Here is a 21,734-nt window from a genome sequence, read left to right as displayed (position 1 = left end):
CGTAAGTTTAATGAAAGAGATTGACTAAAATAGTACTGATGATGTTACCTAGGTTGGGTAATGGAAGAAAAAGCAAAGTCAAAGAGCATTAAGGACCCCTCATCTCAACCCTGAGCTAAAGATATTCTCCTTTATTAGTAGATTGCTTTGGAGTCTATTTTTCTAGACTGCTATCCCAAGGCAACCAGGAATAGTTTTAATATGGGGAAATTATCAGTTCTTTCCTGAATGACTAAAACTGATATGCAAGGAGCCTATGTTTTATCCAACTTGAGGATATATGTGGGCAAATATCATACATTTTCTGATTATTATTAAATCAGAAATTAAATATTATTAAATATTTGATGAGATTGCAATAAAGGCTCAGGATAAATAGTAATAGCTCTTAGACTTCTATACCACTTCCAGTCCTCTCTAAGCGGTTTACAGAGTCAGCATATTGCCCACAACAATCTGGGTCCTCATTTTAACAACCTCAGAAGGATGGATGGCTGAGTCAATCTTGAGCCTAGTGAGACTCGAACTGCCAAATTGCAAGCAGACAGCAGTCAGCAGAAGTAGCCTGCAGTACTGCACTCTTAACCATTGTGCCACCGTGCCTCATATCACCCTAACCTGGAATTTCTATTGATTGTAAGCTACTTCAAGATTTTATAATAGGTAGCAGTATTCAAATTTATTAAATGAATAACTTAACTACCGATATATTGATGGTTATCTTTTGCCTCCTCTGGCTTAAACTAATAATTCTTATCATTAGGCTCCAGAACAGCAAAGGCAGATCACTCTTAAATCAACTCAAGCTGCAGGTGACCGAGGAATGTGAGTTCTTAATTTTTTTTTCTATTATACTTTTCAAACCATCTTAAACTTAATTTAGAATGCTTAAAACACCCACCAACGTATCATTTTGGATTATTTCTAGAGCTAGTACTTCAGATCCACCAACAGCCAACATCAAGCCAACTCCTGTTGTGTCTACCCCAAGCAAAGTGACAGCTGCTGCCATACCCGGGAACAAGCCCACCCCAAGGGCTAGCATCCGTCCAATGGTTACACCTGCTACAGTCACCAATCCTACAACTACTCCAACGGCCACCGTTATGCCAACAACACAAGTGGAGACTCAGGAAGGTAATTTCTGATTGAAACGTACTGAATTAAAAATAAATGTAAAGACATAATAAACAAGTGCTTACTATTTGTAAAGTTTATAAAAATAGTTTAATAGTTTATTTTTAAAAAAACCTATGTTTTTTTGAACCTCTAGAAAACTAGATCAAAGTCAAAAGGTTGGCCCAACTGTTATTATACAGCACTATATAAAGCCCCTTAATTGCTTAAAGAAAGCAAATGTATATCCAGTTTGAGATTGAGAAAACCACTGATGAGTGAAAGGTTATAACATCCCCCATCATAATACTTAGGATGTCCCTAATTCAAGGATTTTATACATCCTGAATCTTTTCATTAAAGTCTAAAGATTTCTGTGATAGTATCTTGTAAAATAGGAATATTTGAGCATTGTTGCAAAAATCTACTTAAAAAGCATTTTAAAAGTGTGAAAAGATGAGAAATTGAATTTGAAAAAAACATCATTTGATGGGCTGTAATCTGAACTCATTTTAATGATGGAAAGGATAACAACATCTTAGAAAAATAATACTGTTAATTCTAAGTTCTGTTCCTTGTTGTTGAAAACAGCACGCATTTCACAGTGACAACAGCTAAAATGTTAGTCCTTTTTGTTGCATATTTATTCATAAATCTTAATGTTGTAAGAGATGCTTGTCTCAATATTTAAATGTCATACTATATTAACATGAATCATATTCCAGTATAACAGTTACCTGAAGATAGGAAACTGAAATATACATAGATTAATTTGACTCGGTCAGCAACATCACTGTTTTTGTTTTGTTTTGTTTTTTAAAAATGAGGTGACATAACTTCTAGATTTTTTTCCTCATTCTGAGCCGAGATTCCAGCCCTCACCTTACGCATTAAAATGACCAGTGAAAGTGACCAGTGTCCTAACTTCATTTCAGCAATGCAGTCAGAAGGACCAGTTGAACACGTTCCAGTCTTTGGAAGCACAAGCGGATCCGTGCGTTCCACGAGCCCCAATGTGCAGACATCTCTTTCCCAGCCCATATTGACAGTTCAGCAGCAGTCTCAGGCCACGGCTTTCGTACAGCCTACCCAACAGAGTCATCCTCAGATCGAACCAACGGCTCAAGAACCGTCCCCAGCCATCATGGAGGTGGTGCAGAGCTCCCAGATGGAAAGACCTTCTACCTCAACGGCAGTGTTTGGCACAGGTTAGGTTTCTGGAATCCTAGAAGGCACATCAACCTTCTGCCTTCAGTTGTCTAGATTCAGTTCTCAAATATTCAGGAAAAAAAAACTCACTTTGGCTGGGAGTTGAAACCTATCTAGATTGTTCCCTGATTAGGAAAGATTGCGTGATAGCACTAGCACTTAGAATTACAGTATATATTGCTTCACAGTGCTTTTACAGCCCTCTCTAAGCAGTTTACAGAGTCAGCATATTGCTCCCAACAATCTGGGTCCTCATTTTACTGACCTTGGAAGGTTGGAAAGCTGAGTCAACCTTGTTATGATATAAATGTTGACAATGTAATATAAAATTAAGCAAGTATTTTCAGCATTTTAGAATTGTTGATTATAAGCAGCCAAACTGTCCATCAAAAGAAGAATTCCATAGCTACTGTTTGTTTGTTTTTTTCTTTTTCTTCGATCTTTAATGTATTTGACTAAAGGAAAACACTATTCTCTTAGTTTCAGCTACTCCCAGTTCGTCTCTGCCCAAACGAGCACGAGAGGAAGAAGAGGAGAATACTGTTGAAAACTCAGAACAGATTCCCGAGGAAATGGTTGATCTGCCTCTTGCAAAGAAACTCAGAACTGTGCAGAGAGTTGGGCCAGAGGTTTGTAAGGGGAACTATTGGGTTATGAGCATCTCAAGGAAAAAATATTGCAGTCTTAGATATTGGCTTTCAACCATTTTGAATATCAGACTGTATTAATTGTCTGGCCCTTGGTCATGTCATCTACTTTTGCGACTTTCTGACAAGCAAAGTCAGTGGAGAAGCCAGATTCATTTAACAACCATATTAGTAACTTAACAGCTGCAGTGATTCACTTAACAGCTGTGGCAAGAATGGTCCTAAAATGGGGCAGAACTCACTTAACAACTGTTCTGCTTAGCAACAGAAATTTTGGGTTAAATTTGTGGTCATAAGTCAAGGGACTACCTGTACCATGTTTGTCATTAAAATGGTCTTATATATTCATTTGTCAGATATCAAATGTCAAGTAACAAAGTGATTGCAGATTTAAGTGGTTTGTATTGACCAGTTTTTAATAATTAAATACCTTCAATATTAACAACTTACCGTGAAAGCTGTTATTTAAAACTTTAAAAGGTTTGACTTTGGTATTCATGGATCAGGAGCAATATTAACTAAGATTTGCAAATTATTACAGTTACAGTAATAGCCTCTACTGTAAAATACTGGGGTTGTTTTGTTTTTTGATGTGTAGTGTATATGATCTTAACATTACCCAATTAACGCCATACATTTTTATATTTCAGGAGGAAGTAACTGCAGAAGAGAGCACGGACGGAGAAATAGAAGCTCAGGCTTACAATCAGGATTCACAGGATTCCATTGGCGAAGTAAGTTCCTGATTGCAGGAACAATTTCCACATCTTATTTGTATGTTGTGACAACATGCAGAAATATCCATGTGAATGAATTACTTATCAATTTTTCTCTCCAGCAATAGTGTCCATAGCTCCTCCAACCCTCACATAATTTTTATTATAAGAGGATTTTACATAGGCATTACAAAAAATCCTCCAATACTCATGAAGGACAGGAGGTGCTATCAGAAGAGAGAATTAAAGCAGCGTATATGTGTGTATGCATATATACACGATACATTTGCATATAATACTGTATTTCTCAGTAGCCTTTTACTCAACTACAGCTAGTCCTCACTTAGCAACCACAATTGGAACTGGCAACTAAGTAGTTGCTAAACAGGATAGTGACCTCTACCTGTATAAGTCATGCCTACTAATTTAAACTTCTACGAGTTGGTGCAAATGTTTCATCCTTTCTTTCTCTGGCGAAGCTTTTCTTTGCATTGCTATTCTCCTGGCATGCATATCTGGTTTCTTACTACCTTCTTGTTTAAACTAGCAGTTTCATAGCTCCACTCAGTGATTAGGAGGGATTAGGAGGTCTTTGCAGTAGTTAATTCCACTTTGCCTAAAATAGATGTCAGTTCAGGGACATGCCCTCTGAAGAAAGAAGTTCTGAAATGGTTGGTCACATGACTTTATGTTTCTAGTTCATTCTTAAAAGTTTCACACAGTAGTTTTCATTTAACATATAGGCTTCAAAGTCAAGGAAGCACAGTAGTGTCCATGGGGAGAAGAGGATAAGGGAAGGGGGTCAAGTGATGTCAGCAATGTTGCAGTGGAAGCCCCGCCCCTTTTCTACCTGCACCGTGAGGTCACATATTCAAAAGGGGCAGAGTTTATAATGCAAAGCCCCATTTATTACTAGTTTATTGCTCAAAATCAAAGCATGGCTTCTTCCTTGGGGCAGATTAAAGCCCAGTTTCCTATTTGCTACAGCCTTTAAAACCGAGCTAGTGAAGGTTTTAACCCCATGAAGAACTTTCATTCATTTGTGTTCATTTGTGAAAGAGAAAAAAAGTTGGGAGGATGGTTGTTAATAGTATTTGTTTTAATTTCCCTGACCACTACTGTCTTCCTCTTCACTTGAAGGGTGTCACTCAGGGCGAGTATACACCTATGGAGGATAGTGAGGAAACTTCTCAGTCCCTCCCTATAGACCTTGGACCTCTTCAATCAGATCAGCAGAATACAACCTCATCCCAAGAGTGTCAGGGCAAGAGAGATGATGTCATTGTCATTGACAGTGATGATGAAGAGGATGAAGATGAGGAAAATGATGGTGAAGCAGAAGTAATTTGTACTATATTTATTTTCTTATTTAGTGTGGGCCTGTGAGTGAAGAAGGAACTATTTTAACATCCCCAAATTCCTATGATGGCTCCTCAGTTTCTATGTATTGGCTCTCATTGAGTATTATTGTATTGGTTGTGGCTTTTTGCAGGCACTGTAGGAGCAACCATTACATATCTTTAAATATCATTACATATCTTTAAAGTCAACTAATACATTGGACTTTGATATTTCTGAGTCTACTAGAAATAGTCTAAATTCAGCCTAATTTTTAGAGTAAATACCAAGAATAAGGATGTCCTTGGTTCTATTAGTTAATAAAAAGGATGTATTTTACTAATTTAAAAATGCATTACCATTTTATTTCTAAAAGTTACATAAATTCTGAATTGAAGGTTGTATTTCCAACTGATACTGCTAGGAATAATTTCAGACATTTGTCCAAGAACGCAGTCATAGTTTCATTTTTATGACCCTTTCTGCCTTTTGTGACAATATCACTTTTATTATTTGAAATATCGCATATTTTAATTCTCAACAAAAGATCCCTTTAGTTCCCAAAGACCATTACTTCATCGCATTGTGCATGGTTCAGTATACTTAGAGAAAACATTTTTTTTTAGGAATATGAAGATGAAGAAGAAGATGATGAGGATGATGATGATGAAGACACAGGAATGGGGGATGAAGGCGAAGATAGCAATGAAAGCACTGGCAGTGTGGATGGTAATGATGGATATGAAGCAGATGATGCTGAGGTATGAATATTTGTTGCTAATATGGATAAAATTAATGATTTTAAAAATCACCTTTTATATGCAAATCTACTTTAACTTCTTGGGGAAAATTATTCTGAGTTCTCATAGCACTGATCAAGAGAGATAGCCATTTGGCTTGAAGCACTGGAGGTAATTTTTCAGTTCGGAAAGAATCCAGTGGAAGAAATGTCAGTTTTTTCCTCTCTCTACCCCCGTTAATATTACAACTAATTCTTGATATCCACTCTTAACTTATTTCAGGGTGCAGATGGAATGGATCCCAGTACAGAAACTGAAGAGAGTATTGCTGGAGGTGAAAATAGCCAGAGGGCAGCTGACTCCCAGAACTGTGGTATGATTAACTCTATGTTTTCTTAATAGTATATACTTGTTTAAAGGAAACAATCATTTGGGCAGGTTATTTACTAGCGGTATCCATGTTTTATGCCCTTGATTTTAGAAAAATACGTATAAATGGTTTTAAGTCATTGAAATCATTTTAAAACTTGATGTTTTTGTTTTGTTTTGTTGTTCTTTTTGCCCATTTCTTCTGATTCCTTTTGCTGGATGAACATCTAGTTCCTTATCTCAACTAAGCAAAGATGCTTTGAAATCTCTGAAAGCTTAAAATCAGGCCCCTCTGCCTTGACAAAATGCTCTTGTTTTGTTAGCTCAAGGTTTTTTGTTGGTGATATATTGAAATACTCATTCCAGAAAGTATAATTGAGCGTGGTTTAGGAAGCGTAAAATGATTTGGAGTTACAAATGTGCCTTTGTAATTATAATTATATGTACAGTATATGTACATATATGTAAGTATATGTCATTGTATATATTTCCATATCATCAGGTGATGGGAGCACAGGTACCGTAGAGTCTTCATTCTCTCAGGAAAGCCCAAGGGAACAGCAACCAACCTCTGCTTCTGAGAGACAAGTTCCCCGTCCACCTCGACCTCATCCTTTACCTCCACGATTAACTATCCATGCTATTCCTGCTCCACCTCAGGAACTGGGACCTCCAGTGCAGGTGCGAGAACCACAGGGAAGACTACTCTGAAATGTTCTTGCTCATGTGGCTTTGAGAGATTGCTCATTGCTTATTTGTATCAGCAAAATACAAATCCTCTCTTGGATAGTTATGTTAGATTTTGCAGCAATCCAACCAGCACACAATTCAAACAATTCAGCAGGATTCTTTTATATAAGAAACTTCTTTACAATACCATATAGCATAAGCCAGAACCAGAACTCAGAATCCAGAAGTACAGAATCAATAATCACAGAAGCTATAGAATCACAGAAGCACTTACATATACAGTATACAGATCAGTGAACCTAAGCCACGCCCAGGCTCTGAGCCGTATGGGTCACCAAACAGTCCCCATTGGCTAACCTGTTACCATGTCTAATCCAATTCATGAACCCTTTATACTGACAAGTTAGTAAAGCCAAGTTTCATTTTTCTCTACAAATTTTACAGCATATTTGCACAAAAAGCAATAAAAATGCTCAGGATTATTGTATTTGGTGTATATTTCAAAATTTAACTCTTTTAAACTAAAATATAAATGATAAAAGAATATTATTTCTGCATATTTATCCAACGGGCCCAATTTACATCATGGTTTACCATGTTTGCAATTCATAACTCTCTAAAACTTGTTCAACATGAATGTTGGGCTATGCAGAGATTTTTTTCCTTACGTTAATGAAGCTAGATAGCTAGATACTTAGGTTAGGATAGAGAGAGATAAAGTTTTTAATTAAGCTGGAAAATCAAGTTACTCAGTAGTCTTTATAGCAATGTGAGATTTGAGCTCAAATTTCCTAGTTGTACAATGCAATCCTGGGTAGCCCTATTCAGAAGGAAATCCTATTGAGTCCAATAAGATTCAGTAAGCAATCTATTTACAAGCATAAATGGGCAGTCTGGGGCCCTTCAAATGTTTTTGCACTGTCATCACCCTCACCAGCACAGGTAGTGGTCACTGGAGCCAAACAAAATAATAGTGGAGGACCAAAGATTGCCTTTGATGTCTGGGGTTGTATCTGGACTCCTGATGTTACATACTGCTATTTTAGTTTTATTCTTACTATCCCCCTTCCCCAGTTCAGATCTATTAGGCTAAATTTTCTTAAGTTTCTAAATTGCCTAACGCCAGTGGTCCAAAACACATCTCTGGACCTTTGCTCTGTGCTTTCATGTTATCTCTCCTAAATGCATCTGTTGCAATATTTTCAGGATCAGACTCAATAAATTTAGTATATGTTAAGGGTTTAAATATTTCTCCTTTTATTTACATTAGGCATTCTATATTCACTGAATATTCACAGATAGAAGCAAGGAAATGGGTGCATACAGCTCCTTATATATACAATGGGTGGAGCTAGATGTGGGAGTGGTGAATTATGAATACATTAAGAAGTGAAGAATAAATTAACCCCTGATACCCCGTTCATATACTATTTACACATTAGAGAATAAGGCATTTACATCTGACAAATCCCCCTCTAAATGCCGATTCGTTATGCTACACCAATTACATTCAGATTCGGGACAGTACAAAACATATAACTTAGAAGTCAAGTATTTATGCTGCTTAGAAGGTAAAGGCTTTGTCAGTATGTCAGCTAATTGTTCTGAGGTTTCACAATGCACTGCTTTAATAAATCCATCCTGAGATAATTGTCTCACATGTTTAAATTTTATATCTATGTGTCTGGACCTTTGTCCAATGGCGTCAGATCTAGATATTTCAATAGCTGCTTTATTGTCTTCATGCATAACAAAAGGTAAAGCAGGTTTTTTCCAAACATCTGAAATTAAATCATTAAACCATACAAGGTTATTTGCAGCTTTAGATAAACAAACATATTCTGCTTCTGTCGTTGAAGTGGCCACTAATTCTTGTTTACCAGTGTACCAGTAAACTGGACAGTCATTTAGGAGGAATATATAACCAGATGTACTTTTTCTACATGAGGTGTCTCCAGCCCAATCCGCATCTGCGTAACATGTGAGGTTTGGTTCTTTATTATTGTTAGGTTCTAACATTAAACAAAAGTCTAATGTATTTTTCAGATATCTTAATATTCTTTTAACAGCTTCCCAGTGGTACATTGTTGGCTTGCTGACATGTCTGGATAATAAATTGAGGGGTAAAGCGATATCAGGTCTTGTCCAATTAGAGATATAAAGAAGTGAACCTATGACTGATCTATAAAACGTGTTATCTTTGAATTCAGGGGATGATTCATCAGCATTTCTTAGAAAGTCAGTCTGCATAGGAGTATCACAAGGTTTGGCATCACTTAGATTGCATTTGTTTAAGAGCTCTATGATCTTATCTCTCTGAGTAAGTTTGAATCCTCTTTTAGTCTTATTAATTTGAACACCAAGATACTTATTTACTTTGCCTAAAGATTTCAATGAGAAATGTTCATTTAGCTTAGTTACAAATGTTTCTCTTCTCTCTTTATGTTTACCTATGTATAAAATGTCATCCACATAGATCAATACAAACTCTGTAATCATCACCTTTTTTGACAAAGAAACAGTTATCAGCGGTGGTAGCATTGAAGTCCATAGTTTTAAGTACTTTTACTAAACAATCATACCATCGTTTACCAGATTGTTTTAACCCGTATAAACTCTTGTTTAACAACCAAGTCTCATTTTTGTTTGTGTATTGACTGTGAGGTGCTCTTACATATATTTCCTTATCTAGTTTTGCGTGTAGATACGCAGTCTGTATGTCATATTGGAATACATCGAGATTGAGTGCTGATGCTACTACTAGAGCTGTTTTGACACTCTCAGTTCTTACTGTGGGGGAATATGTGTCAGTATAGTCCTCCGGATATTTCTGTGCATAACCTTGTGCAACTAGTCTAGCTTTGTATAGGGTATTGCCTCCCTCTAAGTTTTTAATTTTATATATCCACCTAGTACCAATAATTGTTTTATCTTTTGGTGCAATTGCAGGTGTAAATACGTTTAATCCTTGTAAACTTTCCATCTCTTTTTTCATTGCTAATTCCCATTTTTCTTTTTCTTTACGAGGAAGTTTTAACACTTCCTCATATGTATTAGGTGTCGTTGACTCACCATCCATATGCATTATGTAATCCTTGTATTTATTTGGCATCTGATTTCTGGTGTTTCTAATTGTTTTTTCAGGTTTACTATTATTATCATGCAAATATCTTGCTTCCTTTTTTGTTAGTGTATCTGTCTTTATTTTGTGTTGGCTATTTGTCCATGTTTTGGTTTTGTTTCTATGTTTGTTGTTATTTTGCTTTTCTATAGTCCCTTTCTCTTGAGATTTTGTATCTTTGTTGTTACTTGGAAATATTTCATTAAGATGTATTTTAGACCAGTTGGCCTGCTCATGGAACACAGCTGTTCTGGAAACTATAAATTTGTTATTATTATCAATGAATCTGTACCCTTTAGTGCCTGTCTCATATCCCATAAATCTGAGTCTTCTGGACACGTTTTCTCCCTTTCTTCTTAAATGCTTAGGTATGTGTACGTCTGCAGTGACTCCAAATATGTGCATGTGTGCCAATTTTGGTTTCCTATTATACATCACTTCATATGGTGTCTTATTTACAATGCTGGACCAGGTTCTATTCTGTGTGTAATTGGAATAATGTAGGGCTTCTGACCAGAATTGTTTGCTTAAGCCAGCATCTTCCAATGTGCATCTAATCATGGTTTGTAATGTTGAGTTCTTCCTCTCTGCAATCCCGTTCTGAAACGCAGAAAATGGACTAGATGTGTAATGTAACATTCCTTTGTCCTTCAACCATTGGGAGAATTCTTTAGACATGAATTCACATCCCCTATCTGTCATGATTTGTTTTATTTTGATGTTGTGTTGTGTTTCTATGCGTTTATAAAATTCTTTAAATTTCTGAAAGGTTTCATCTTTGTGTTTTAATGTATAAACAAATCCATAGCGACTATAATCATCCACTATGGTCAAGAAGTAACGTTTTCTATAAGTGATTGATGGAGTTAGTGGACCAACTAAGTCCATGTGTACTAAATCAAAAATTTTGTTGGTTGACCTAGTTGATTTTCTTGGCCTGGGGCTAGTTTTTAGTTTTGTAGATTTACATACTGAGCATTCCAAATAGTTTTCACAATTTTTTATTTTAACACCTTCTGTGTGTTCAGTCATTTTTTGTACTACAGGAAAACTGGCATGTCCTAACTTCCTATGTAAGATGTGAGCACACTCATCATGAATTGGCTTACCTATTTTTGGTTTTTTTTCATTATGTGCATCTTTGTGATCATGAGATATTTTACATTCATCATTGTCACTGTTGCTAATGTTTTCATCATCTACTTCAATACAATCTTCCATATTTGAATCAATGTTGTGCAACCATTTTTCCTTTGTTATTAGATAAGGTAGGCCTCCTTTAATCACCACAGTGCCTATATCTATTTTATTTTTCTCCAAAGTCGCTTTTCCTTTAGAAAAAACAATGTTAATATCAGAATCCCTGCTTAGTTTTATGGCACTTAGTATGTTATGAGGTATTTCGGGTATTAGTAATACCCCCTCTATTTTTCCTAGGCCAGGTAAGGTTACATTTCCTCTACCTAATACTTGAACCTTTTCTTGGTTAGCTACCTTTATTACAAATTTATCTTCTACAAATGAAGATAATATATTTTTGTTATTAGTGGTGTGATTAGTTGCTCCAGAATCAATAAGCCAATTATTGTTCTCATTCTGCTGTATGTTAATGTTGTCTTGTTTATTTAATCCATTCAGTGAACCAGATTTTCTATCCTTTGAATTATCTCTGCCCCCTCTATTCTCTTTGTAATTTGGTGGGCTTCTATATCTATGTCTATCCATGGAAGACTGTCTATAATTGTATTTGTTTCTGTATTCTGACCTATGTCTTTCTTTTGAAATTTTGGGGCAATCTCTTCTATTGTGTTCCCTGGATCCACAGTTGTGACATCTAAATGTCTCATTATATTTTTCTTGAAAAGCTACTTTTCTATATGGTTTGTGTTCTATGTGATTGTTAGAACGATTCCTTCTTGAATTGTCTTCTGCTATTAACTTATTGGATAGACTTTCTATGGATAAGTATCCTAGATTGATTGTGTCTAAGTGTGACATATAATTATCCCATGATGGGTCAAGTGAGTTGATGATAACACTTTTCATTGTTTGGTCTGAAATCACCTCCCTCCTTAAATGCAGTTCAGCTCTTATTTTGTTTAAAGATATTAAGTGCTCACTTATGGAAACCCCTGGTTTTATCCTAGATGAAAAGAAATCTTTAGACATCCTTGTGGTAGTAGCTACACTGTCACTGTGAAACAAATTGAACATGCATTGAATAATTTCTGAAACAGTCAGATTTTGCTTAATGCTGTGATACATTGCAGGAGATACACTAGAAATTAATAAGAAAAATGCTCTACAGTGTAAACAGTCTAATTTTAGAGTCCAAGGTCTTTTGGGGGGACTAGTGATAAAAAACAGTAAGTTTTCTTTCATAAAGACAACCTGGAGCTGCTGATACCATTCTTGTAAATTAATGCCATCTATCCTCAGCTTTGGGAAGTCACTGGGTAAATTTCCGACATTATTAGGTCCATTACTTACAACCTGATGTAGTCCGTGGTCTCGTAAATGCTGAAAGTTACAAAACGGCATGGGGATGCTCGCAACGAGCCTGCACGGTCTTCTCAGCAATTCATGTCTTCCCGGACCGTCTGCGTAGTCTTGCGCATGCGCGTTGTCCATTTCGTCCCTGTAGTCGTCGTGAGAGGTTCTCGTCGTTGCGGCTCGCTCGTTCTGCTCCTCCTCAGACGAATCGGTCTCTGGCTCGATCTTGGGAGTCCTGACGATGGTGGCTGCTCTTCCTCTTCTTTTGAGAGCGTTGGTGCTTGCTTCGGTCTGTGGCGTGGGGCGGTATCGGCAGGGCTCTCTGGGTTCGGGCGTCGGCGCTCTCGTAGTCAGGATGGGAGCGGGTAGATCTTGAGGCATTGGCTTGCTCGCTCGCTTCTTAGTTAGTTTTTTGGTAATTTTTAGTTTTGGCCCAAATGCAGCAAAAAGCGTTTTCATTGCTGATTTTATCTGATTATCTGTTGAATCACCTTCACTTTCCGATTCTGATTCTTCTGAGGTGTTTGAATCTTCTTTTTCGTTTTCGTTGTCTGGTAATGTTTTTCGCGCCAGAAATTTTGAATCGAGTTTTCTGATTGGCTCTGCTTCGCTCACCGTGGAGGTCTGTTGAAACCAAGATGGCTGCCATTCAAAATTTCGCGCGGGATCACCGTTTTTCTTCTTCACAGTATTTTTTTCTGCAGTCATATCACTCACTATTTTTGGGTCTTTTGGTTTTTCATTAGTGATGTGCTTCTCTCTCGCTGCTCCGCTGTTCTTCAGCATATCTTGGAGGTTCGCGATGAGGCTTTCATCATTCTTCTGGCTCTTTAATAGTTTTAATATCTCTGACCTGAGTTCGTTGTATTCTATTTCGATTTCCTCCCGATCATCATTTTCATCTATTATTTCTTCGTCTTCAGTGGTGTATTCTTCGGATTCTCTCGAAATCGCGTTTGTGGATTCGTCGATTATTTCTTGGTCCGTTTCCATTTCTTTGCTGTATGCCCTGGTGTTGGGCCTATCTCTCTTAGACATTTTTAAATTTTTTTATTGAGTCAATTAACCATCCTCTGCTACCAGCTTGTTGCAATATTTTCAGGATCAGACTCAATAAATTTAGTATATGTTAAGGGTTTAAATATTTCTCCTTTTATTTACATTAGGCATTCTATATTCACTGAATATTCACAGATAGAAGCAAGGAAATGGGTGCATACAGCTCCTTATATATACAATGGGTGGAGCTAGATGTGGGAGTGGTGAATTATGAATACATTAAGAAGTGAAGAATAAATTAACCCCTGATACCCCGTTCATATACTATTTACACATTAGAGAATAAGGCATTTACATCTGACAGCATCAGCATCTCCAAAAGGATTGGTACCATTTAAGGATAAAGGAGAAATAGAGCTCATCTCTTCTCTTGCTTCCTTTCCCATTAGGATGATGTGGAACATCTAATGCTTATTTATTTTGTGCAATTAATCTAGATGATTAAAAAGAGTTGTCAAGAGGAATTTCATTAAAGTAGCTCTTTAAAGATAAGATGTTCTAGAATGAGATTTTAAAGTGAACCAAACTGACTGTGATTTTGTGTTTTAGAGCCTGAATGTTGTATAGTATAGTGTTTAGATTTTCTGGATGTTACATTTCTCCTCACCAGAAGAGAAATCCTTAAAATGCTTACACTTGCTTATTTTAAGCGGAAATATATTTTTAAATGCCAATGTTGAGAATGTGTTCTGAGAAAATGCATTAGAATTCTTAGTCAAGTGTAAACCTAAAATTTCAAATAACAGATTAGCAGGAAAATTGATTCAAAAATAAACATTTGCAGAACTGACAGTGGCTGACTTCATACTTGCATTCTGTCATTTCTTGAAAAAGCAATAACCAACATAAGACAGAACCATAAATCATTGTTACGCTTTTGGTAGCCAACTATTTATGATGTTACTTTCCCCACGTTCTTTTGCAATTATATTTGTATTTTGGTCTGACCGCAAATAAAAATTATTATTAAATCATTGTTAAACACTATGGCTAGAGGCATCTAGCATTTCAAACTAAAATCAACCATGTCACATTTTGGAACAACACAATCAGAGTATAATCAGACTCAAAACAGAACAGTATTCCCAACCCTATATTTTAAAAAATTGACATTTTCTACTGAAATCACTGAAGCGTTTTAAAAATAATTTCTTGGCTATATAGAGGATACAAATGACTCGGAGGCAGTCTGTGGGACGTGGACTCCAACTAACTCCAGGCATAGGTGGCATGGTAAGTAATTACCATTTCTAAATACAACATTTGTATTTCACCTGTGTTATGGCAGGCCCTTAATTTACTGATCTGCTTCCCTGCATTGTTAAAGGATCTTATTGAGAGACAGAGGTGTTCTTTGAAATAAGTTCCATTTTGGTTGAAGAAAAAAATAATATGTGTTTGATTAAAAATAATGAAATAGGCTTTGTAATAAAGACATGCCCATCCACTCTGGTTGAAAATGGTTTGGTGATGATACTGCAGCAAATACTCCCATTCCCAAGTGGACTACAGTGCAACTACCTCCCTGCTGGAATTTGGGAGTATTTCTCACCACTAAAATAACCTACTCCTCTTTCATTGGGATGGCACTGTATCCGGTTGTATAGTCTATTTTGTTTCCTACCCTTGATAAACTAGATGGGTCAAAGGCTTAGTAAAAGCCCTATATTCTTCGAATTCAGCATGATTGGGAAATCAGTACAAAATTCTTCAACTGAAATGTTTTAGTTATTCCAGAGTTTCCTCAAAGTACTCATTCACTAAATTGTTTGGTGATCCAAAGCAGAGACACTGCATATTTATAAAAGTAATGTAGCCTTTAAAAAACTTGTTTAGTGGGGGACACATAACATGACAGATGATACTTTTAAAGGAAAACATGCCAATAGTTGTTAATATCTCTTTCTAGCAGCAGCATTTCTTTGATGATGAAGACCGGACAGTTCCAAGCACCCCAACATTGGTGGTACCACATCGTACGGATGGATTTGCAGAAGCAATTCAGTAAGTTGATTCTGACCAACAAAAGACCAGCAAGCCTTTTAAATACTACAGAATGTATGGATTTCTTCACTTGGTATATATTAATTATATCTCTTTCTTATCTGTTTGTTTGTTTGTTCAATAGCCACCCATCTCACATACATGACTCATGGAAAAACAAAAACGCAACCAAAGTCGTAATGATGACGAATATTTAAAAACAATGAACACTATTAAAGCCATAGGACTCCGATGTTAAAAACCTTATAGAAATATATTTTCAGTTGCCAAAGATAATTTATTGTAATTTCTTTAAAATTTCAATTTTTTTCTAACTCTTATAGTGATGCAGAATTAGTTACTGATGGGTAAAACAGAATGTAATCTGTCTTCCAGCTCTCCTCAGGTTGCTGGAGTTCCTCGGTTCAGGTTTGGGCCTCCTGAAGATATGCCACAAACTTCTGGCCAATCAGATCTTGGTCAACTTGCATCACAAGGAGGTATAGATATCTGAACTTGTGCTTCTCTTTTATATTTAGATGGTGTTTTATTTTGTTCTGTTCTGTTCAAGTCAGTGTTGACTCTTGGTGATTATCTGGACAACTCCCTGCAGTTTTCTTGACAAGATTTCGGAAGTGATTTGCTATTATCTCCTTCTTAGGCCTGAGAGAGAGTGACCAACCCAAGGTCACTCAGCTGGCTTTGCTCTTGGTCTCCTCGTTTTTTGCCTTATGCTTTAACCACTATACCAAAGTAGCTCCCTTTATTTTTAGTAGGTTATTTTTAGTAGGTGGCATTAAATGTAGGTCAAAAAGAACTCAAACTAGAGAACTTTCTGCTGAAGTGCAAACAAATGCAAATATGAAAAAAAAAAAACCTGATACCAATTTTTAGATCATTTACTACTTTTTAAAAGCACATACCCACACATTTCTTTACAGTCGGTTAGGATTTGCACTGAGGAAATTCTATCCATATTGTTATACTTTTTTTTCTGTACTTTTTAATAATTTTCAATTTAAAAAAAAATCTAAATCATTCATATGATATGCATATCAAATATAAATCGGGTATGAGTGTTTATATCCATTAAAACTTAGATATAGGATTTCAAAATGAACTTTAGATCGCTACTTTTAATTGTTACATTAAGCCCAGTATCTTTTTTAAAAAAAAGTCCAAAAGGTTTCCCAGATAAATTGCTGTATTTCTGCTTTTTCAAAGTTTAGGTGAGTTTTGTATTCCTTTTTTAAAAAAACAAACCTGGGCTTTTCTGTTAAGGTAACATAGAATCAAATGCTTTCTTAAAATTATGCCTTGAGACTGCATCAAAGTATTGAATATTATGCCTTTGAGACTGCATCAAAGTATTTTTTTTTTTCTTCAAATTCTTGTTAGGGCTAGGAATGTATGAAACACCTCTCTTTCTTGCCCATGAAGAAGAATCAGGAGGTCGTAGTGTCCCAACAACTCCACTACAAGTTGCAGCACCTGGTGAGCTCAGTTTCTACAGATGATGCATTCCTAGTAGTGTCATTAGAGCAGAATGTTTGTTGACAGAAAGGGAACTATTTGGTGGGAAACAGATGTTGATGCTTTTCATCCAGAGAAACACTGGCTGGTAGTTCTCAAGTTGAGGTTAAAAACAAAGATATCTGTGTAAGTAGAGAAGCAAGGCATCTGTGATGCTAAATTTCTTACGATCTTGAACAAAGAATCCTTTATTTTTCTGGGAGCATTAAGGGCATTTTTAGAAAAAGTAAAATCAAAATCAGAAAATCTTAACTAATCTCTAGAAAGGTTGACTCAAAGGATCAAAGTTTATTATCACATAACAAAAAGTGTAATTTATGGCACTCTAGTTTCCTCCACCTCCTCTGATGCTGTGTCTATTCAAAAATAGACACAAAAATCTGTTTTTCATGTAAAATCCTATACATCCCTAATTATCTTCTCTATCATCTTGATCCTCTCTCCTACCCCCAAATCAACATACAATTCAATCTTGGCTGCTGCAAGGAAAGTAGAAGGCCATTGCTTTACAACTTCTAAGCATAGACTACAATTTTTCTATGATTGTACATACCCTGAAAACAGTAAACATGTTTCTGTTGAATTTGTAATACAGGGATAAGCAATTTTGGGGAAGCTAAGTTCATTTTTAACTTTTTATGAGAGTCCAGGAATCATGGTGGGTGGAGTTGGTATGACTTGGCTTCGTTAGGAAATTTGAGAGTGCTGGGCTTAATTTGAAAACAATGTTAAACCTTTTCAACGATTGGTAAGATGCTACAGTACAGGGATTTAGCAATAGGGGCTAGAGAAGTGCAAAAACAATTGGTAGATTTCATATTTTGATGCTGCCAATTGTTCTGACTGGCATGTAACAAAAGCAAGAATGTTTAACAATATAAACATATAACACACATTTCTACTTTCCCAATTTTGGCGTTGTTTTTTTTTTTTTTTTAATTATAGCATTTGGTGTGATGGGGAGAGAAAGCATCATCTTCTTGGTTTGGCTTACACTTTGTTCTTCCCCCCCCCCCCCCGCCTCTCTCTATTTCCAGTGTCTGTATTTACTGAAAGCACCTCTGCTGATGCTTCCGAGCACGCCTCCCAATCTGTTCCAATGGTTACAACTTCCACTGGTAATTTATCAACCACTTCAGAATCTGGAACAGGTGATGATGGTGATGAGGTTTTTGTGGAGGCAGAATCGGAAGGGTAAGCTGAAGGTTTTGGTTGGATAAAATCAGGGTTTTTTTGCCTGCAAAAGCATCTGAACAAGATGGTACAATCTAACTGAAATGAGGACGGTCTGATCATTTATTATCTATCACTGAATCTTTTGTATTTTTAAAACAACCAATATGGTGGTTTGATCTAACACAATATTCCCATCTTTCCTAATATACTCTTAATATCTGTTTGGACTTGTTTCTGGCAGTCTACTTCCCAGTCTAAGAGCACTCTCAAACCCAATCTGTTTAGATAGGTTTTGTGCCATAACAGATGGATTGCCCACGGCAGAATTTCAATTGTACATTCCTGGCCAATGACTTGCATCTGGACCTGTGTGGCATAATACCAATTATTTATTAATAGTAGTCCTTATAAATTGCTGACATTTTGAGATCTCTGCAGGAATATAGTCTTGATATAAAATTGCCAAATGGTTCCAGAGAGTGATTTGTAAGTTCACTAGGTTCATAATAGAAAATAGCATCGATAGCATTCTAGTTCAGACTAGTTCTCTTCTCATATTGGGGATATTGAAACTTTCCAGGAGGTAAAATTAGGAAACACCAATAAATTCTTTGGAAATATTTCTATGCACTGGAGTGATTTTTTTTTCTTTTATCCAACTTTGTTGCTCTGGCTAAGGCTAAGTGTAGTTAATTCTTGATAATGATGTACTTTTTTATTGATCACAATCTGGCCATAGAGCCAATTGAAGTAATTTTGATAGGTGGGTTCAATAACCTCATTGCTAAGTGTTGTTTCCCAATTGAGCTTTTTGCAAAACTGACTAAATTTTCTTGGAGCAAAGCATCATTATTATTTTGCTCAGCTGTAGTAGTTTAATACATATTGGTTATAGTAAAAATCAGCAGAGAACTGACACAGAGCTGAAAAAAACAGTGAGAGATTCACTTCTATGCTTCCATTTTTTCTTGCCCCACCTTTAAAGGGAACAGTCTTTCCAAATTAAAAGCCTCCATACTAGTTCTCACAGATATGGTAACTGTTAACTTTTGCTAGAACAATAAAGACGAAATTCCAATTTCACCACTGAATATGTCATCTCCTGTGCCATCACTAGGTGTGGGTGAACATAAAGTGTAGACTGCTTTCAAAGTTAGGGTTTCATGGTTTTCTGTTCTCGTGGGCTCTAAGATAGGCTGGTTGAAGCCCCTTGTGGGATGTGTTTGTATATATTTTCTGTTGTTGTTATTCACATTTCTTCCCTGTGCATCCCTTTTGTTTTAGAATTTCTTCAGAGGTAGGTCTAGACATTGATAGCCAGCAAGAGGAGGAATCATCTCAAACTCCTGATGAATCAGATCTTCCTTCTACCAGTCAAGATCCACCTTCTAGTTCATCTGCAGGTATATATAACTCCCATCAAATCCTGGATTTAGAGAACCATCATTTGAAGTACAGATAGTCACTTAAGGGCTGGAAGTTATGACGGAGCCCCCAAAAGCTACTTAGGATCCAGTTCCTGAGGTCCAATGGATGCACACATCCCAGCGGTCACATGACTGCATTTCAGGTGCTTGTCAACTGGCTCATCTATATGGCCGGTTCCAACATTTGAGTTCATATGACCATGATTTAGGAATTTTCTGCCACTTTCCAACCAAAAAAACAAACAAACCCCACCTATGGGAATATAAGGATTCACTTAATGATTGTGGTGTTCATTTAACGACTACCACAAAAAACATAAAACTGGGCCTGGTCAGGTGCCTTGTCTTAACAACTGTCATGACTCATGATGGAAATTCTGGTCTACGTTATGATAATAAATTGAGGACTACCTGTACTTAGGAATTTTCATTGATATGGGACATCAAACAAAGAATAATTGAGCCCCTGATGGTTTTGTATTTTTCTACCATTTCAGCTTTTATTGTAGAAAAGATTGCAGTCTGTAGATATGAAAAGGAAGGATTCTTACTAATTGTTCTCTGCAACTTAAAGATACATTTGGGCATGAACTCTGGTCATCAATTCTCTAAATGTTTGACGAAACACTTTTTTAAAAAGAATACAGGAATTTGTTTATATTTCCCTTCATTGAAGTTCCATTCAAAAGTAACTATTCACCTGGTCTACAAACTTGCATGTAGAAAAAAACTTGCCACTTATTTTCTAGTTAAAGATTTTATTTGTTATACTCACACAGTCCTGCAGTACAAAAATCAAGAATAATACTTCTATTACCATGAAAAAAATCAATACCCCACTATTTCTTTTCCAGATACAAGCAGCAATCATCCCAAACCCTTCCGACGTGTTAGACTTCAGCCTCCAACCTTAAGGGCTGGAGTTCGTGGTCGTCAGTTTAATAGACACAGGGGTGAGTATATTTCAATCCCAGTGGGGCTTAGTTAAATAAGTTAACTACTTACTGTTGAGAAAAATGAAGTATGCATACAAGTAGAAATTTTGAAAAATGTAGGATTTTGACCTCTGCTAGCTTACATATTTTAAGAGGAGGAATAGCAGAACCTGGGGGCGGTGTGAAAAGAAGGATCAGCCTGGAATCCCTGCATAGCCACAAGCAAACAAGATCTAATCTCCCTTAAATGCCATTGACCCTTATCTAATTTATGCAGGTGCTGGCCCTTATCTGAGAAGATTCCTGGGCATAGTGATAAATCAGCTTAATTGAACCTTCACATTCATGCTTAACATGTATATACCAACTGAGTTAGTTGTTTTAGTTACAAAGAAAATTAAAACATTTAAAGAAGATGAAGAACAGAGTGTAGTAAAGAGATATGACTCACAGTAAATACCAAAAAAGAAAAATACATTATTAGCTGGACAAAAAAAAAAAGAAAGAAAGAGTGATTTCTAAGCTGAAACTTTTTAAAAATTGAAAATCTTGTTAGAAGCAATATTTGCAGTTACTTGAAGATGTTTGTCTTAAATATGGATGTTAATTTCACTTAATGGTAACTTTAACACCTCTTTTTTACTAACATGTTGCTGTAATTTCCAGAATTCCCAAAACTTGTTCCCATTAATATTTGAATGAAGTTTAGGATATTCCCCATTCAGTTTCCAGATCTAGTTAAGATATGTGTAATGGAATAGAATTTTCTAATCCAAATTGAGGATGTGGTGGCTGTTAAGATTTTGACAGTGATATTCAAAATAAGATATGGAATGATTATTTTACAGTAATAATAGTGGCAGGGAAATTCTTGTAATGCAGATGGTTAAAGTATCAAGAGGCAAATGAACATTAATTGAAACAAAAATATATAACTGCTATATCTTTCTTGCAGGTATAACTCATGCAATGGGTGGCAGAGGAGGCCTGAACAGAGGCAATATTAATTAAATGCTGTACAAATTTTGGAAATGGTGTATACTGTTTAGTCTGCCTTTATTCTGCATTAGTATAACAGCTGCCAAGCTTAAAGCAGTCTTTTTTAAATGTTAAAAAGGATTGTTGTATGAACATTGGATTGTCTTTTATTAATAAAAACTAGAGAAACTGTCACACAAAAGC

The 21,734-nt window shown here is 36.2% G+C and overlaps 1 protein-coding gene across 3 annotated transcripts in view; it reads left to right on the top strand.

The window, feature by feature from the left end:
* Nucleotides 1–21,720, top strand: part of TPR (translocated promoter region, nuclear basket protein) — a 62,763-nt gene extending 41,043 nt beyond the window's left edge. Inside the window, exons 35-51 of one of the 3 annotated variants that reach the window (XM_070940963.1) lie at nt 764–825; nt 929–1,137; nt 2,052–2,324; nt 2,806–2,954; nt 3,623–3,706; nt 4,829–5,029; nt 5,653–5,787; nt 6,049–6,139; nt 6,638–6,816; nt 14,663–14,731; nt 15,411–15,502; nt 15,878–15,981; nt 16,880–16,975; nt 18,052–18,208; nt 19,475–19,593; nt 20,472–20,570; nt 21,508–21,720. In XM_070940963.1, coding sequence (XP_070797064.1) covers nt 764–825; nt 929–1,137; nt 2,052–2,324; nt 2,806–2,954; nt 3,623–3,706; nt 4,829–5,029; nt 5,653–5,787; nt 6,049–6,139; nt 6,638–6,816; nt 14,663–14,731; nt 15,411–15,502; nt 15,878–15,981; nt 16,880–16,975; nt 18,052–18,208; nt 19,475–19,593; nt 20,472–20,570; nt 21,508–21,563 — 2,175 coding nt within the window. In that variant the 3' untranslated portion in view covers nt 21,564–21,720. Of the gene's footprint in view, nt 1–763; nt 826–928; nt 1,138–2,051; nt 2,325–2,805; nt 2,955–3,622; nt 3,707–4,828; nt 5,030–5,652; nt 5,788–6,048; nt 6,140–6,637; nt 6,817–14,662; nt 14,732–15,407; nt 15,503–15,877; nt 15,982–16,879; nt 16,976–18,051; nt 18,209–19,474; nt 19,594–20,471; nt 20,571–21,507 lie in introns of all 3 variants that reach the window. The other 2 variants (XM_070940962.1, XM_070940964.1) reach the window with 2 other exon arrangements.
* Nucleotides 21,721–21,734: the final 14 nt, after the last annotated feature.

The sequence above is a fragment of the Pituophis catenifer genome, unplaced genomic scaffold (assembly GCF_029215685.1).
Source record: "Pituophis catenifer annectens isolate HBS135680 unplaced genomic scaffold, rPitCat1.0.hap2 SCAF_3, whole genome shotgun sequence".
Taxonomy (NCBI): Eukaryota; Metazoa; Chordata; class Lepidosauria; order Squamata; family Colubridae; genus Pituophis; species Pituophis catenifer.
Note: the sequence above shows the minus strand (reverse complement) of the source record. Positions and strands in the feature narration are given on the sequence as shown.